Here is a 19,695-nt window from a genome sequence, read left to right on the forward strand (position 1 = left end):
TTGGGTCTTTATTTTCCCTGACAAACCCACCCTCCAATTACCTCCCAGATTAACGCAAACTGCGAGTTTTCATTAAGCTCTCGTGCACCGGCTGAACGAGCCACTGACGCGGATGTCTGTTGGTAATTTATTTTTCTTCTTCTTGTTCTTCACAGTTTCCACTTTTGAACCGAGTCATTTTGTTTAAAAGCTCCCCTCCCAATTGCCCCTCTAGGCGAGCCGTTTAATGTGGCGGGCGCGGCGGCAGCGGCTCCAAGTCTCTCCCCCCCACCAGCACCAACGCAACCTCACGAACACCACCATCACCTCCCCCCACCACCACCACCTCTTTTAACCCCCCCACCACCACCGCTCGCAACCCCGACCCAGATGCGAGCTGACGGCTCCAACAGCTACCGACTGATGCAGCTGGGCTGCCTCGAGTCATCGCCGTCTCCCCTCGCCTATCCGGCCGCGGCGGCGGCGGCGGCGCCGGACTTCGGATCGGCCTACTTCTCGGGCACGCCGCAGTACAATGCCCTGCACCACCACCACCACGCGCAAGCCTTCCACTACGACTTCCACCACCAGGGCGCCGCGGCGCACACGGCGGCCGTGGCTGCCGACGCGTACCCGCTCACGCCTCTGCATCCGTCGCAGCAGTACTACTCCCAGTTACACCACGGGCACTCGTCGAGCGAGCAGGCGACGGAGCTCCACGCGGGTCTCCACGCCGGGCTGGCCGGGGCGTGCAGGGCCCTCAAGCCCGCGTCGGGGCTCGAGGAGCAGCAGAGGCGCGACCTGGCATGCTTCGAGGCGTACCACCGCCGCCACGACATCTCGCTCATGGGCCACGCGGGAGGACAGTTCGGGGTGCACCCCGATCAGCTGTTTCTGCCGGGTCCCCCCCTCGGCCTGGCCGCGCACGGAGGAGAAGACAGTCCGGTAAGATGCCTCCACTGGCGATCGGAACCTCCTTCCCCTCCACGCGACTCCCACCGCCCCTCAACAACAACAGCAGCAGCCCCCCCACCCTCGTGCCCACCACTTCCTCTACCCCTCCTTGTACTTGGCGGTGGGGGGAATGTTCTTGTGAAGTGTGGCGAGTTGAGCGGGCGAGGTTGTTGTTGTTGTTGTAGATCGTGTAAATTGTATTGAGAGTTTAGACGACCACCGAGTTGAGCCGTCTGACCAATGCGGCGTCACTATTTGTTAAGTGGCCAATTAGCAAAGCAGTAATTGTGATCGCTGAACTGTGTCCTGAAAGTGAGCCCGGAAAACAATATAGCGTAAAGTGTGTACGTGAAGTATTATGTACAGGTAAAATAAAAACAGAGCGATTGTTGAAGGAAACGTTCCTTGAAGGCTAGTTAACTGAAACGTCGAACGTTTTTTCTTTCTCAATACCAGGAAAAACCTCGTATTTAAATGGACTTGTCATGTTGTGTATAGAGCAATTTCAATAAAGCAGCAACTTGATAATCTAGTGTTAAATATTGAGATTATTATCGGGAGTAAGTTTTGATGGTTTAGTTTTATCGGTAATGACATTGAACTTATTTTTACACACCTACATCAATGGGGGACTGCATATAGCATAGTTTTCATGCAAAGTGTCCAATGTAATACAACGCTATCAAAATCACAATACAACACAAATATGTTTTGCATTGAACAGCTATAATTCGGATGTAAAGTGGAGCAGATACGACACATTCGGCCAACTGGTCTTATTCAGAAAATATTTAGGCTTACAAGGAGAGATAATTTTGTAGTTTGGTACATATTTGCATTGGTCCATTGCAATTTTGAATCTGTATATCGGTGACCGCAATATTTTATTCGCTTATAATGTTATAAATATTGTACAGTTTTAACGTAACGATACAAATCCATAATTTATAACGGAATTAACCAATTTAGAAAAAAATTAACTACGTTTGACATTGCGTTGGCACATGGTGCATAAGCACAAATGACAAACTCAACATTAGTCAAAATTGTCCAACGTTTCGGGAAATCACCCTTCAAATTAGCATTTATTCGTGATCTCTCGTACGAGGAGTTATTGCTCGAATATATCGTCTTTAAGAGAAGCGTCGAGTTTTTATAATGAATTTAACAATCGCTAGCAGTTCATTTTGAATTTGAATTAAATGCATTTGTTGAACAACTTGCAACGTGAAGATTCAACGAGCATTTAGGTACACGCGCAAGTTAACAGATCGTGATTTAATTTAGTGCTGGCGAAACATTCAGCAGAAATCAATGTAAAGGGTTGCCTCGCTTTACGCGGTAGTAGATGCGTTTCAAAAAAAAGGGGGGGGGGGGCGCACAAAGCGAAATCGCGCGAGCAGCGCACACAGTACACAAACAATGTTCTCCTACGTCTGACCGCAAAAGCCGCATATGAGAGAATTCACACCGCATATAGCGATTTGTTTGGTATAAAAGGGTTAGCCGCATATACGGGGCGAAATTGTTCAAACGGAACCCGCATAGTACGAGGGAAACCTGCAATCTGTATCTGTGACCCGCGCCTCTGCAATCGCACAGATTTAACGACGAGTTAAATGATCACGCTAACTGAGCAATTGGGTTAAATCGTGTTTGTCTGTGTAACTCGATTTGCACGAGTCCTCTGTGAATGCATCCAGCAGCAGTAACATTGACTCGCATTACTAGAGTAACATTGACTCGCATTACTAGAGTAACATTAACTCCGACGCGTGATTGCCACAGCTTGTGAACAACACAATGTGTGTACTCTGTCCTAACACACACACACACGCGTTGTGTATTTTCAATGCTGCAAGCAATGTTGTGTAGTAATCAGTACTGTAATACAGTATACATTTCTCCGTAGTATATTCATCATAATTAAATCACGAGCAAAATGTGTTTTTTTCTTCAAATTAATTAATGCGAGGATTTATTTTTAATTTGTCGAGCGCTAAGATAAAGTACAAAGGCAGCCGATCGTTAATTTGGTACAAATGCGGCGCATTGTTAATTGTTTACAGTTAAACATTTGAATCGCTCACGACTCGAGGTGGGGTGGTTTGGAATTAAAATGCAATAAAGCATTATAATTGTCGTGTTTTGCCTCGCATGCAAAGCGGCACATTTTGTAATGCGAAATATTTAATGTGCACTCGACAATTCACGCAATAATTTAGTTCATTATAACACGAGCAAAATAAACGAGCGTTAATTATAGCGCGATGCATGAGAGAGCTGACGACCCCACTCGCTCTACATTACGTGTGTGTGATACTTTCTCTGTACGCGCATGCCGTGGGTGATGTACGTGCATACAATGGTGCTGTTGTAATTAATTAACCTAATTTAACTGCAGACTCGGTTCTCACAGGTGTGTAGATTTTATCCAAAGAGAAACCTAAAAACACAATTAGATCTTGCTAAAAAAAAACACAAATTACGACTTTTTTATGGCTCTCAATCTTGTGGGTCATCTGATCTGCATTAGAGTATGTAGTCAGCTCGGCAGACTACAAAAACTACTACTACTACCACGTGGTACGTGTGTACACGTTCAGACGACAACTACTACTACCACGTGGTACGTGTGTACACGTTCAGAGTCCAAACGATTTGATTCTCTGGTAAGCGGGTGGAAATGCTTTGAACTATTTCGTGGGCAGCCCGTCGTACGAACGGGGTGACGTGCCACTCGTAATATATAGACACACAAAATACGTTTAATAATTTCATTTCAAAGCCGTGTTAAAGCACATCGGCGTGTAACACTCCGTTATATCGCACAGACTGAACGCTGCTGTCCCACCGCAGCTGACGCGTGCGGACCGGCGCTACGATGCGGCTATGCCCGCTGATCATGGCAGCGACTCGCGTGCCATGTAAACACGCGCCACTTACACTTCCTAAACAATGCGAACGGGATCATATTCGCAAAGATATCAGGATGCAAAGAACCCCCCTCCCCCGTAGAGCCTTAACTGTCTGTAGAAGTAAGTGCTGTTCGCGAACACCTATCAAGGGCGGAACAGCACACGATGAGATGGGCCGCCAGCGCCACGCCGGGCCGCCTTTGTCTCCCTAGTGGCGATGTTTACACACCACACCAAGTACTCATTTGAGGCCGAGTCGACCTAGGGGAGACCCAGGACCGGTTCAGATAATCGTCACTAGCGTGGACCGTGAGTGAGAATCGAACCTGGGTGGCTGGGACCGTGGCGCAGTGCGCTAACCGTGACGCCACCGCTCCCCAACAATAGACAATCGTCAACACACGAAAGAGTCCCCGTGATAGCTGATTGCCAGGCTGGTGGGACACCCTTTATTAAATTGTGTAGCTATGAATGCCGGAACGACGCACGTTGGTGCGAGTGGTGTGGAAAGCTCCGCGCCCGGCCGTCTTCGTCTTCCCAGTGCTGCTGTTTGCACACCGTGCGCGTATGTTGCAGACGTAACTTCATCGATCTGAATTTGTTCAATATTTTGTGTAATTGCATATATAGTATTTAATACAATGAAACAATTCAAATGAGTACACAATTTGAACTGTCGAGATTAGTAATTTGGTTTGGGCAGTTTAACACGTCGGCTTTCGCGACCAATATTATCCATAATAAAGGTATTTTTTGGGGTTAGATCGCGTAAATATAAATTGCGTCGTTAAACCCGCCACCACCCGACGCAGGCAATTGTTTGGTTTGTCACGTAAAACAAAAGGTGACAATTGAGTTATTACTTCAGCACATCGCTTGTGTGTTGGAGAGTAAACCCACGCTGGAAGGGACGATGATGATGGTGGTGATGGTCGAGAGTAGTGCGGAGTGGCAGCGCAAGGAATGGAAGGAATGTGGCCGTGGGGGAAATCGCCACGCGTTACACCAACAACAACAACCACAACAACAACAACCACAGATGATGCTGCTGCTGCGTGGATCGTTACTACATCGCGAGGGATGGCGGTGGATATGGAAATGCTTTTTCATCCAGCAGTGGATTGACCATGACGGTGAAAATAACATTTTTTTTAAAACAACGATACAGTATATAGTACTGTGTATAGAATTAAATTCCAAGGAGGATACTTCGACGCATCCGCAAACCGAATAGCCTGTGTTGCTGATGGACATACGCGAACTATGAGGATGCCTTCAATATATTTTTTGAGTGCAGTATTTATTTTAATAAGAATATGTATGTACTTATGCTGCGATAGGATTATTGTTTGTATCGGTGTCACAATCTGGAACGTGTCTCCAGAAACGTATAATAATTATTATGATTATCAATGTCTGCAACCGTCTTACTGTTGCATGTAAAAAAATCCACAATTAACCATTATTCAGAGGCTAATTTAAAAAAGGCCACTATACACGCAGGAGAAATCGAACCACTGTTTGCTTGCTTAGACGAATGCTGTTGAATGATATTGATCTCGAAAGCCGTTGGAATAAAACGAAGTTTGTATTTATAGATGGGGATTATAGAACGGTGTTCTACATATATATTATAATGAACCTTTAAAACAGGGTCCCAATTCGACATCGAATATGTTACCTTCCGTCCAGTTTTATTCAAATACCGCAACAATGTTTATATCAAACTCCGCTTATCAACAACGACAAAAACATTATAATTTAAATAAGTCACAATACAAAAAAACGGAGGAGTGGGGGGATTTGGTGGGTCGAAACATAAAACAAGAATAGTTGAGAACATTATTCGGTGGTGACCTCTCGCATCTGCCACGAGTGACTCTGGCTCAACCACTCGATCGCATTGACGCCATGAAGTCCACACAGATGTGGGGGGAGTGGCGCGTATGGGGGTTGGGGGGCACATTTTTCACGCCCCCCACCCCCCAAAATCTAGCGACCAGCCGCTGCTTGTGATTGCGTGCGAGTGCAGTCTGATTATTCTGGGTCGAGCCGAATGTACCACTGACACACACATATACTGCACGTGTCAGAGAGTGCGTGCGGTCGTATGTGTGCCATGCCGGCCTTCATCGGTGCTCGCTAACAGCACTTTCCCCAACACTCTGTTGAGGCTTTCGGGGAGATATTTGTATTTGCTTGTGCAGCAGTTGGCACGCTGCGATTCGAACTCGGCGATTCGAATTCCGATTTTCGTTGTCCGTCCTGGGCCTCCCCTAGGTCGACTCAGCCTAAGTTGAGCACCTGGTGCGATGTGAACATCAGCACTGGGGGGGGGATACAAAGGCGGCCGGGCATGGTGCTGACCACCCACCCCCTCGTGTGCTCGCAAACAGCACGCGCTCCAACAGTCTGTTAAAGGCTATAAGGGGGGGGGGGGTCTTTGTGTGTGTTACTTACAATTAGCATCAAGTGTGCAAAATCGTGCGTGAGCACTCCCGTAGGTTGACACCTCGCACAGACGCGTACTGTGCGTCTGTCGGCAATGTCGTTTGAAAAGGTTTCAACATCTCGGTGTGACCTTATGTGATTTGATATCTGTGCGTAATTATACTTTTCGCGGTGAAGTATGGTCAAACAACCCCCACCCCATGATAATTTTTCAGTGTGGAGGGGGGGAGACTTAAAACCCAATCCAGCAGTGGGTTTATGAAAGGTTGTGAATTATTACTACTGTAACAGTTATTAGCCGACGTAAGAGTCAAGGAATGGGAACGCGTTCGAGGATGAAATCGATCCGTTATCGGTGCAAGGTGCCAATGTGGATTCTTCTCATCACATCGCAGGATCGTGCAGGTGGCGACGTGGTGGGGTAGGGGAGTGGTGGGAGGGCGGGGGCTTCATCCAGCAGTGGATTTACAAGGCCCTTGTAAAGCATTAACATTTTACATTGTGTTGCTATTAAAATGATGATGACGATGATGGAGTGCTCGCGCGCACTCCCAACTGGTCCAGCATTGTCCGTGGAGCTGATCCCTCTTGGAACAAAACTAGGGGGGGTGGGGGGGGGCTCTCGGACGGGCCGATCAGCCTCGCCGATTAAAAGTAACGCTTCAGAGTTTATCCAATTGTGGGACTTTAACGCCGTTATTGTACAGCGACACCAGCAGCAACAGACGCCGTCGGGTTTTTTTTGTTTTCTTCTTCGTCTTCCTGTTCCTCCTCCTTTAACTCTTCCCGCATTTCGTAGGCCACCACCGACAAAAGGCGGCCTGGGGGCGGCAGACGACGGATTTAAGTGCTTCAGAGCTTATAAAATTAGCGGCAGAGAAAGGGCGAGTTAAAACACGAACAAAAAAACCCCGGCTCGCTCGCCTGGCTCAATAAAGAAATAAATTAATAGGCAGCTCGCTAAAAACGGGGGCACCTCAAAGCAAACACGGTGTTGGGATAATGGATATGTTAAGGAAGGGGAAAACGTGGTGGTGGCGCTTTACTTTAAACGCTTTATTCACCTTCCACCCTGCAGTCTACTTCGCGTGGTGGGTGTTTAAAAGATGTATAAAGCTTTCTTGGCACTGGCAGATGGATGCGAGAGGAGGAAGCGGCCTCCTCCCCCCCCCCATTTTTTGTACAGCCACAGCGCCTACGGAGCAGCGGCTCTGGCGCTGAAACTCCTCGAGAGCGTGCGGCCCTATGAAGAGATTTGCCGTGGCGGATAATGGGAGCTGTCACAACCTCTCCTCGCCGTCACGCGCCCACAGCCTCGAGTGTCAGTCACGGGGCACCCACCCACCCACCCCGGTCCCTGCTTAAAAGCCCGAATCACAGGAGGCGGCGCTGACAAGGCTGACGGAGAGAGGCGCACTTTCATTTTGCTTACAACAGTTGCCCCCCACCCCCCACACACATTTCGCTCGCTCGCTAGATCGTGCTAAAAAAAATCCCATCCTACCGGCGTGTCTTTTAACCGTGTCACGCACCGACAAAAATACAAAGATCTCTCCCGTGTGTAGCCTTTAACATACTTTTTGGGGCAAGTGCTGCTGTTAGCGAAGGCCTGCACGACACACTCACACTTCAGACCACTGTACCATACACACATATATGTATACGCCCACGTACACCTATATAGTCCACGCATGCGTGTGTTTATATGTAAATTCGTCATTTATTGTGAGTCTTGGTCAATCCAAAGCTGGACGAAGGCCTCTCCCCGATGCCGTCGCTACCTGCGACGATCCTGCGAAAGTAATAACAACGATCCCATCGATCGCCACCTTGCACGCGAGCTGATTTCATTGTTCCGTTTGCCCGGTGGATGTTGGATAATGCAGATTATAAATTCGTATTGTGCTTAGCCCCATTACCTTCACCATGAAACAAAACGAGGCCTTGCCTCTCTGAATGCGCATCCGTGTGTACCATCTAATGTGCTCACAGTAGGACATTGACTTAGATCCTACAGATTCGCCTCTACCGATGGATGTGCATTCATTGTGTTCAGCTTCACGGGCTCAAACAATTAATTTGTGTGAATTAGGTTTCACATGTTTTTTCCCCCTACACATTTGCAACGTGGGCATGTGTTTTTTTGTTGCAATTTTAGTACAATCATCAAATCGTGGTTGTAAATTGCGCGCGCTCGTTTGGTGTAATGTAGATAACACGTGGTGGTGGCGACGATGATTCATTACGCTAATGGGATGCAGAGGAATCGTGAAAAGGCCCTTAATCTTTGCATATAGGGATTGCGTAAGGCGACGCAACCGCTGTGCACAATGTGTTTAAAAAAAAAAATCTCCCTTCGTGTTTCCATTTGCCCAGGGCTGCCTTGAAGGACCAAGTGGATTGCTCATCAATGGCCCAGGCGGTGTCATAAGGAGGGGTAAGACATTCGGGACCATGGCTGTGCACACATTGCCAAAGTGTGTCACGTCTGCACACGAGTTTTGTTCGTTTGTTTATACAGCTGCTTGACTGCTTAAAATGTATACGCATATATATAGCGTGCAGGCATACAGCAGCATACAAGCCCTACACATATACACACACAAGCAAAATAGTACATGTACTGCATATACTGTAGGCTATACACAATGCAGTAGTGGTGAGCTTCGACCAGCGGTGGGATCGCTGCATGTTTTGTTGAGCTCAGGACACAGTAAAAACACCTCGGTCATAAACAAATAGGTTTCCTTCTTGGCTGATGGTAAACATTGTCGTTCATAATGGAGCAATGACCAAAGTGTAGCCGAGGGTTGTTGTTGGTCACTGCTGACTTTGATCATAGTTCGTGCACTGAGCGATCGATTTGTAAGGTACCTCGCTTTAAATCGTATGGATGAATTGGAGAGAAACGAAACATTTTATTTTGAATCTCCACACGTCGACCCACCGATCTCAATACACGTATTATGATTGTTACTGTTGTTTCAACACGTTGTAAGATAAGGAGCCATCACTTCCACAGTAATTAAATCGTCTGAGGAAAGTAAATGGTCGTTAGATGTCCGTGGGGAATTTCTAAATGCATCACCCTCTATATAACGAGGCTGACTGTCGTGTATTAAGTATGAATTAATCATTAAATGTTTGCAGTGATTTACTGCGTCAGTGTAACCATCCAATTGTACAATTTCTTTGACTGCCACCTGTCATGCACTGAATAATAATACGATGTGAATTATCGAGAATACATTTGTGTACCAGTTGTTATGTACATGACCTTACACTATGGGAAAAATATATTAATTGCTTGATATTGTTAATGTAATCCACGTGCCCAACCCATTGACAATCCACTATTGTGCAAGGTTAATTGATATAAATAAGTACACATATTTTTACAGATACTATACATCTTTAAACACTGCCTTGCACCGTCGTTCCGTTACGATACCATTGGGTTTTTAATGTCCCATTTTAGAGATAGTTGCGCACTTTGGTAATCACCATGGAAAATTACTTGGCATAGGTGTGCTCTACAGTATATTAATTAAGCGCAATGCCAAAAACGTTAAGATTCGCATTCCTGTCATAAGCCATTGGCGCATGTATTTGTTTAAATGTTATTAAATTTATAAACTTGTAGCAATCATTAATTTACAATTGATGATTTTTTTTGTGAATGTGAAATAATTACAGTAACGATCTACGGTACTTTGCAAGAGAGATGTGCAGACCTGCTACGTGTATGCAAAGAATAACAAAACACATTCTTGTTTTTTTTCAATCTCAATTCAGTTGTGGATATATTAGGGACTTTGCATTTGGGCCACGTAATCTGTGTAACTGATTCTTTAAAACCCACTTTGTATGGCTAATAATAATACAATCTTAAAACCCCTGCTGAAACAGGAAGCATGTTCTGTCTAATACCCAGTAGCGTTTTTTTTACGGAGCCCAGGTGAGAATCATTCAAATACAGCATAAAATGGCCCAGAGGCAAACATGCAGGAGTGAACGTGTACCAATCCTGCATTGTATAATCTGGATATGTGTACATATATACACACTGAGCTATAGCTTTCACAGGAGTCAATCGCCTGTTGAGGGCAATTATGGTTATTCGAAATCGGTGGGGGTATCCTTTGGCCCACGTGATTTCCTGTATAGGTATTCAAGCCTCCCGTTAGTCCATTAATAGTCTATCGTGACAGAAGATCTCACTGCTGAGCTCGGTTGTACTGTAAACCGATGGTTCGATTCCGGCTTAGAGCTACCACCAGCTGCAGTATTGTATTCGTCAAATTATAGCGGGCGCTGTAGATTGTAGTGTAGTTTGTAAGAGCAAGATAATGGTGTGCCATTATCACAAACCCCTAACCCGCTTTCAGAAACTTTACCCCGTGTGTCGAAGTAAGTGTTTGCTAAATGTGACTAGAGTACCAGTACATTATATCTACAACGGGAGTAATCAGAGTGGCGGAGCGGTGGCCCAGTGGTTAGTGCACTGTACACTAAAAACCCGACGACCGGATTTTGATTCACGGCAACAGCTGCTCACATCAGTGGCGACTGATATCTGAACCGATCTCAAGTACCTCTACCCCCACCCTTCTTCCCGGTCTTGACCAACCTGCATTGGCCAAAGCAACGTGGTGAAGTTTGTTAAAACAGCTTCCACGACCCGTGTGGAAACGGCTTGGTTGATGCCTTTCATCAAGCAGTGGATTGACCATGGACTGTTATTCTGCGAAATAACACATTCCAATTAACAATGGAGAAACAAAGGCAGTTTGACGTGGCGGTGGATTCCCCCGCCGGTGACTGTCCGGTGTCTATTGGACATCTGTGAAAAAAAGCTTTACAGTCTATCGGATTCCTCCAGCATGAATACATATTCTGATTGGTGCTCGCTAACAGCACTTGCCCCAACAGGGGGATATTTGTATTTGTGTATTGCGTGTGTGGGGAGCGGTAGTGTAGCTGTTAGCGCGGCGAACCTGAGTTCAAGTCCCGCTTACGGCCAACAACAGTTACGATTGTTTGAATCTGTCCTGGGCCTCCCCTAGGTCGACTCGACCTCAAATGAGTACCTGGTGCACTGGGGAGACAAAGGACGGCCGGACGTGATGCTGGCCACAGACCCCCTCGTGTGCCGTGATGGCCTTTATAGGTGCTGGCTTTATTGCACTATTGCCAAAACATGATATACGGGTGGGGGGGGGATTTTTGTCTTTCTGTGTGTACGAGTGAGAGATTGTTAAAGTCCTTTCCCTGCACCTTCGATTATTATCACGGTTGGCTATGTACGGTGCGAAAGAAGTTCAACATACATACAAAGTGTTTGAGTTATAATCTCACATTCGCGCACACTCCAAGACAAAGATTCTGCCCATATATCCAGAACAGACTGGTGGGGCAAGTGCCGTTAGCGAGCACCTATGAAGGCTACCATGGCACACGAAGGGGTGGGTGGCCAACACCACGCCCGGCCGCCTTTGTCTCCCGAGTGGCGATGTTTACACACACACATCGCCACCAGGTACTCCTTTGAGGCCGAACTCGAACAGGTCCATGACCGGTTCAGATAATCGTCACTGGTGTTGGCCGTGAGCGGCAATCGAACCCGGATTGCCGGGTTCGGAGCGCAGTGCGCTGACCGCTATATTACCACTACCTCACACACACACAACACACTATCATACTCTCACTTAACACACGGCCAAGCGCTATCGACACGCGTGGTCTGTGAGCGGTGGAGGAGGCGGAGGCGGCGTGCGTGCGCACCGCTGCTCGCTCAGCGCGTCGCCGTCTGACGTTGCGTGTGATCCGCTCCTCCGCTCGCCGCGGGCGACCCCCACAGCCTAACCGAGACTTTCGCCCAGGGCGCAAAAAAAGAGGGGAGGAGGGGGGAGAGAAGTAGAGCTGGGGGAGGGATGGTGGGGTGGTGGGTGGAGGGGAGGGTGTATTGTAGACGGGCGCTCTCTCTCTTTTTTTTTGCGGATTCCACCCTCGCTTTTTTTTGCCGTCGGCGACAGAAACTACAAACTGCTTTTGAATCAAAACATTTTCAACATTAATATGAACGAAACGGCACCGCACATATCGCTTTGCTTGTAACGTTGCCTGCCTCCCACCCAACCGATCTCGGCGCGTCGAGAGGCGCCTTCATGAGATAATTTGTATATGTCACAACCCTAAAAGGGCTAGAGCCCCTCTCGCCAATCGTAGCCGAAGCCCCAATTAGCATCTTTCATAGCGATTTCTCTCCCTACCCCACCACCCCACCAAACAAAAGCCACGTGGCACGGAGGAGATGCGTGCCATCGTGCGAAGCGTGCGCGCCTAGGTATTCGCCGAATCGGAATTATTTTTTTTGTTGTCCTGGAGAAATCCGACGGGCTACGAAGCTCTTCGTAGCCCGTGTCCAGTAAACGGCAGTTCGCATTGACGCAAGAACGCCCACCGTATTGCCACCTATTATCGGCGCCCTGTGTGTCGTGTATTATGATGCATGTGTGTATTTTAAATGTAAAGTGTGTCGGTAGTTAGAAGGAGAACGGTGGTTAGCGCACTGCGGCTGACAAACCCCAGGTGGCGATTGCAGCTTGCGGACGACACCACTAACGTATAAATGAATCAGCCTTGGGCCTTCCCCTAGGTGGACTAAGCCTAAAATGAGTACCTGATGTATGCATAAGCAGTGGGGAGACAAAGGCAGCCGGGCGTGGTCTCTTGTCACTCGGCCCCTCGTGTGTCGTGTCGGCTTTAATTTGTGCTCACTAACAGCATTTGCCCAAACAGTCTGCTGGCTATATCGGGGGGTCTTTGCTATACATCTCTTACCTATAAAATGAAATTTTTGTCTGTCTGTCCGTCTGTCTCTGTCTGCGCAATTGCGCTTGCGAGGGATTTGACTCTCAAACGGTGGGGTTTACGTGAAATAAAATTTGCCTGGTACCACGCCGCAAGCATCGCGGTGGGCAAGCACTATTCAGTTTTCCCGTCACTCACCTTTAAAATAGTTAAAATAGCGTATTTTTTGCGATTTATTTTTATGAAAAGATGTAGTTCCGCTATTATATATTTATTTCCCTTCGCCGGTCGGGGCGGGACAACGCGCACAGCTGCACATGCGCACAACGCTCATCACGGTTAGCCCCCACAAACTCTCACGCACCATCGCCGGAGGTGTGCCGGCTTTTTTATTCTCCTTCACACTCTACAAGGTACGTTGCACACATTACTATGATATGCATTTGTAAAATTACACTTTGCACTGCTGACAGGGGTTGCCCCTAGCAACGCACACACGATCGGCACACATTTGCATTCGCGTTAAAAATGCAACAAAACACACAACGCTGAGCTTAATTCTTCATAGTGAGATGTCCTCTTCTCCCCACTCCACCCCAATGCGTCCTGTTGCTACTATAGAGTCCGTAGATATTAATATTACTGCGCTTAGATAGTATTAATGTAGCACGGCCGGGGGGAGCGGTCCAGCCCACACCCTGCCAAGGTGACACCTCGCTGGCTGGGCAATCTAGGCGAAGCCAGGGTCCACAGGTCGCAATCGGGTAACCGATACCCGTACCCTACCCGATACCCGGCTACCCATACCCGGCCGGGTACGGGTACGGGTAGCTGTTTGCGACCCTGGTGCGGCCGGGTACGGGTACTGGTAGGCCATGAGTCACTGGTGAGTAGCCGTTTGTCACTCATTTCGGGTAGGGTACGGGTATGGCCCTGGTGCGGCCGGGTACGGGTAAGGAATCAAAACCCGTTTGCGACGTCTGCAAGGGGCTCTGCACGGGACAAGGCCTCACCACGGCAATGTTAAGTACTATTTCCTTGCTTCTTTCCTTATATTCACGTTTATAGAAACCCATTTTTTTATATTCACCTTGCTAATATTACATTAACTATGTTTATGTGCAGACAACTATTTTTTTGTCTGCTCACAACTAATATTTTTAAATTACCATAGTCATTTATAATATTATTATTATTGTGTCAACTCACGCTGATAGAAACCTGATTTTTAAAGACTTACCTTGCAAATATTACATTCATAATGTTTGTGTGTTCACAACAAAGATTTCTAAATTTACTTGGTGAATGTTATTATCTTTTTTATTGTGTCTACGGCCTTGTGTGCGTGCGAGTCCATGTGTGTGTCTTCCACTATGTGTGGGTGTCTACGTCCGTGTGTGTGTGTATCAGTCCATGTGTGTGCGAGTCGATGTGTGTGTGCATGAGTTGATATATCTGTGTGTCCGTCGATGTGTGTGCGTGGTCTGTGTCTGTAGACAACTAATTATTTTTAAAAAAAATTGACATTTCCTAATATATATGTGTGTGTCTAAGTCCATGTGTGCGTGTGAGTTGATGTGTCTGTGTGTGTGAGTCTATGTGTGTGTGTGAGTCCATGTGTGAGTCCATGTGTGTGTGTCAGTCGATGTGTGTGCGTGTCTCCATGTGAGTGTGTACGTCCATTTCTTTGTGTGTGTAGGTGCATGTGTCTGTGTGAGTCGATGTATGTATGTGTGCAAATGCAACTAAAACATCTATTGTGTGTGCGTGCAAATCTATGTGTATGAGTCTATGTATGTGTGTAAGTCTTTGTGCGTGTGTGTAAGTCGATATGTGTGTGTGTGAGTCCTTTCGTGTGTGTATATGAGTCGATATGTGTATTTGTCCGTCGATGTGTGTGTGTTAGTCAATGTGTGTGCGTAGTTTGTGTGTGTGCATAGACAACTAAAATTTGGAAATTAAGTTAGTATTTTTTATTTTATTTACGTGTGTGTCTAAGTCCATGTGTGCATGTGATTTTATGTGCCTGTCTGTGTCGATGTGTGTGTGTGAGTCGACGTGTCTGTGTGTGTGAGTCGATGTATGTGTGTGTGAGGGTACCTGTCTGTGTGTGTGAGTCGATGTGTGTGTGTGAGTCTGTGTGTATGTGGCTCCATGTGAGTGTGTAAGTCCATTTCTTTGTGTGTGTGTGTGTAGGTGCATGTGTGTGTGTGTCCGGCAAAACAACCTCCTACCTCCTCGCGGTGCCGGACGGGCAACACTGTCGTGGGCAGTGCTGTGGGGGGAGGGCCAATGCCCATTGGCCTCTCCCCTCATGGCGTCTGTGACCACCACAGTGGCTAAACGGGGGCTCTGGACGGGTGCGAGGGGCTGGTAACCCCTCCACCTTCAATTAATCACCACTAAACTACGAATTAAACATAAACCTGTAATTAATAAGCTTGTGCCGGAGGCCCCGGGGGGTCAGGCTTTTATGACGTCTCCTGGCCAAACCCCATTTGGCGGAGCCAGGAGATTGAATTTTCACCCTCGGGGCTCCTCCAGAAACAACGAAAAACCATTGCGGATGGCCACGTGGAATGTTCGAACGCTCACTGCGGAGGAGAGGCTGCCACTCCTCTGTCGGGAGCTGGACCGGTACCGCCTGGATCTCTGTGGCATTCAGGAGGTCCGGTGGATCCTGCCACCATGAGGGGTGGACAGTCCTCTACTCGGGGCAGGAGACTGCCAAACAACAGGGTGTGGCTCTTCTTCTGAACAAAAGAATGAAGGGGGCGTGGGAGCGTGGCGGTGAGGTGTGGGAAGCTGTAAGCCCCAGGATACTTTGGGCTCGCCTTCCCATCAACCAGAGGCGAGGAGTGGTGGTCGTGGTTACTTATGCCCCCACCGAAGACGAACATCCGTGGAGGGATGCAGGCAAAGCCGATGAGTCAGACGCTTTCTATGACCTCCTGTCACAGGTGCTGGCTAAAGTGGCCACTCGGGACAGAGTCATCTTGTTGGGTGACTTCAATGCCCGAGTTGGTCATGATGCTGGCACCTGGTCTGGAGTGATTGGAAGGCATGGGCCAGATCAGCTCAATAATAACGGTAGGAGGCTGCTAGATTTTTGTGCAGCCCATGGGCTTGTAATTACCAACACGCTCTTCTGGCATCGGCGCATCCACACAACATCATGGATACATGCCGGGTCCAAGCAAGAACATCTGCTGGACTACATAGTGACGGACCAGCGGATGCGAGCCCATGTCCTTGACACCAGGGCCTACCGTGGAGCTGATCTGACCTCTGACCATCGACTAGTCATCTGTAAGATGCGCCTGCCATTCTTCCACTCCGGTGGTGGGTGTACACCCAGGATCCCATTCCAACCAAAAGTGGCCTGGTCTCAGTTAGCTGATGAAAGTTGCAAGCGAGAATTTCATCATTGCTTGCAGCTGGGGTTGGCATCGTCCCCCATTCCACCTGATGTCGAGGGTAAATAGGCGAGGTTTAAGACTGTGACTCATGCAGCTGCAATGGCTGCTTTGGGTACGCGGTCCAGACCTCCCCAGAAACCCTGGCTGATGGAGGAGGTGTTCAGGTTAATTGAGAAAAAGCGACAGGCCCACTCTCATCGGCTACAGCATCCCACGTCAGAGAATGTTAGAGGCTTACCGCAGCCTTCGCTCGGAGGTTCGGAGAGCCGTAAGGCGCTGCAAGGATGGGTGGTGGTCACGGGTTGCTGAGGAGATGGAGTCTGCCTCAGTGGACAACTATTTAACTCCATCAAAAAAGTAACCTGCAGCGCCACACCTATTACCATCATTAGGGGAAAAAACGGTGATCCAATCTCCGACCCCCAGGAACAGGTTTGCAGATTTGCTGAGCATTTCTGTGAGGTCCTGGGGGAGGGGAAATCCCTCAGCCAGGAAAACATCATGGCACAAAGTGGTGATGACCCTGCTGAGGCTGCGGTGCCTCATATATTAGAAGAAGTCACCCCCTGTGAGTGGCTGGCTGAGGTGCCATCTGTTGAGGAAGTACTGAAAGCGATCCGGAGTCTGAGACCAGAAAAGGCACCGGGCAGAGATGATCTCCCAAGCGAAATGCTGAGGGAGGGTGGCGTTTGTGCACAAACTGCCCTATATGACATCATAACAACAGTCTGGACCACTGGACAGGTTCCGCAGGATTGGAAGGATGCTCTGGTGGTCCCCCTCTTTAAGAAGGGGGACCGCACAGACTGTAACAATTACAGGGGCATCTCACTCCTCAGTTTGCCGGGAAAGGTCCTGGCAAGGATTATTCAACATCACCTTGCTAGGCACGCTGAGGAGAGGCTTGCGGAGCCCCAATGCGGTTTCAGGAAAGGGCGGTCCTGCACAGATGCCATATTTTCTGTACGTCTGCTACAGCAGAGGTGTAGGGAATTCCTACAAGACCTACATCTCTGTTTTATTGACCTGGTCAAGGCCTATGATACCATCAGTAGGCCTGGGCTCTGGGTTGTTCTTCGTGCTTTCGGAGTCCCTGACGCTCTGCTCACGATCATTAAGGACCTTAATGATGGTGAGTGGGCCCGGGTAAAACTACGTGGCCGGGAGTCGGAGCCATTCCCTGTACACCTTGGGGTGCGACAGAGATGTCCTCTGGCTCCCACATTATGTAACATCTATTTTGACCACGTAGTTCGTGAAGCCTTCAATAGCTGTACCGGGGGGAATTTCCATTTGGTACAGATATGATAGGAGGCTGATCGATGCCCGGGTGCGATCAAGGGATGGCTCCCTATTGGTCAACCACGTTATGTATGCCGATGATTTGGTAATATCTGCTCATTCAGAGGAGGAGTTGGAGATGCTGCTGAGAACTGGAGCGTGCCACTAAGAGGTGGGGCCTTACCATCAGCCCCACCAAAACTAAGCACCTGCCTGGGTATTTTGTACCATTGAACACTCCACCCCCACAACTCCCAATCGGTGATGGGGCAGTTGTGGAGACAGTGGAGAGTTTCCCATACCTGGGCAGTGTGCTTATGACCGGCTCCAGTTTAACAGCAGAGGTCTCACTCTGAATCAGTCGAGCGGCAATATCTTTTCATCGGTTGCGTAATGCTGTGTGGGAGCTACCTGGTCTGTTGCTCCGCACGAAGCTTCAGGTCTTCTTGGCCAGTCATTCCCTCCCTTCTCTACGCTTGCAAAACGTGTACCCCCCTAATGGAGCATCTTCGCCGGTTAGATACATTTAGGCTGGCCTGCCTACGATCCATCCTGGGTTTAACCAGGCTGGATTGTGTGAGGAGCTCACAAATCCTTGAAAGATCTGGGCAAGTCCCATCTGTGAGCTCCTCCGGCAGGCAAGGCTGCGTTGGCTGGGTCATGTAGCCCGCATGCCCAGCCACCGCATGCCTAAACAGCTTTTGTTCGGCCGGATCGAGGGGGCTAAACGCGCACGGTACGGGCTAGAGAAGAGATGGAGTGATGTGGTACAGGAGGACGTGGAGCTGAGTGGACTTGCCAATGACTGGTACCAGCGGTGTCAAGATCGGCCTATGTGGAGGAGGCTCGTGAAGGACGCTACTGGGCAGTTGGAGGCAGTCACCGTCCAACAACAACGGAGGGCGGAGGAGCGATGCTCACAAAAACGAGCGGAGCGCCGGGTGGCTAAAGCACAGCAAGTTGGCACAGTAGGGGGCACAGGTGGTGCATCAGCCAGTCATCTCGGTCATCTCAGTCAGTCGACCCGTGGCACCTGGGTCTGCCCCGTCACCTCCTGCGAGCGGGCGTTCGACACTTCACGTGGCCTCAAGGTGCACATGGCCTGGCACAAGCGTCATGGTGACGTCACCGCCACTTAGTGGTGAATGGCGGTTGTTGTGAGTCGATGTGTCTGTCTGTGTCAGTCGATGTGTTTTGTGTGGGGGTCCATGTGCGTGTGTGTGAGAGTCGATATGTCTGTGTGTGGCTCCATGTGTGTGTATCTAAAGTCGATGTCTGTGTGTGTGAGTCCATATGTGTGTGTGTGTAAGTCGATGTCTTTGTGTGTGTGTGGGTCAATGTCTGTAAGTGTGTATAGGTCGATGTGTGTGTCTGTATTTTTTTCCCGGGAAACGCCGGGTACTTCCCGCTAGTACAGTATATTTAGCAGGATACATATGTAATAAAGGACTCTTTAGGCGATGTAGGTCTCCGTTTGTCCTTTATTGGGTTCTTGTCTCGCACCCCGCGATGTCCGCGTGTTGGACCCGCGCCTCTTCTGTCGTGCGCCCCGCGCACGCGTCGTGTGCTCCACACACCCCGCAGCCACACCGCTGTTCCGTGTGCCCCGCACACCCTGCAGCCACACCGCTGCTCCGTGTGCCCCGCACACTCTGCAGCCACACCGCTGCCCCCTGTGTGCCCCGCACACGCTTCTATCTCCTCACACCCCGCTAGCTCCACACACTCCGCTAGCTACTGCTATCCCACGTACACCACTGGCCGACGGTGCCGTGACTCCGACCACGTGGCAAATAGCGCCACTCTTCCGCCACCACCCAGCGTGGCTCTCCCCTATTTCCATGCTCTCCCGACTCACAGATCTCTTCCGGCTCTCTCCC

General features: G+C 48.8%; 1 protein-coding gene across 1 annotated transcript in view; it reads left to right on the plus strand.

The window, feature by feature from the left end:
• The first annotated feature begins 238 nt into the window (after nt 1-238).
• Nucleotides 239-19,695, plus strand: part of TFAP2D (transcription factor AP-2 delta) — a 67,764-nt gene continuing 48,307 nt past the window's right edge. The window contains exons 1-2 of the mRNA XM_078600371.1: nt 239-924; nt 8,679-8,739. Of these exons, the coding sequence (XP_078456497.1) occupies nt 370-924; nt 8,679-8,739 (616 nt within the window). The 5' untranslated portion in view covers nt 239-369. The remainder of the gene's footprint in view (nt 925-8,678; nt 8,740-19,695) is intronic.

The sequence above is a fragment of the Lampetra planeri genome, chromosome 14, assembly GCF_965212315.1.
Source record: "Lampetra planeri chromosome 14, kcLamPlan1.2.h2, whole genome shotgun sequence".
NCBI classification, from domain to species: Eukaryota; Metazoa; Chordata; class Hyperoartia; order Petromyzontiformes; family Petromyzontidae; genus Lampetra; species Lampetra planeri.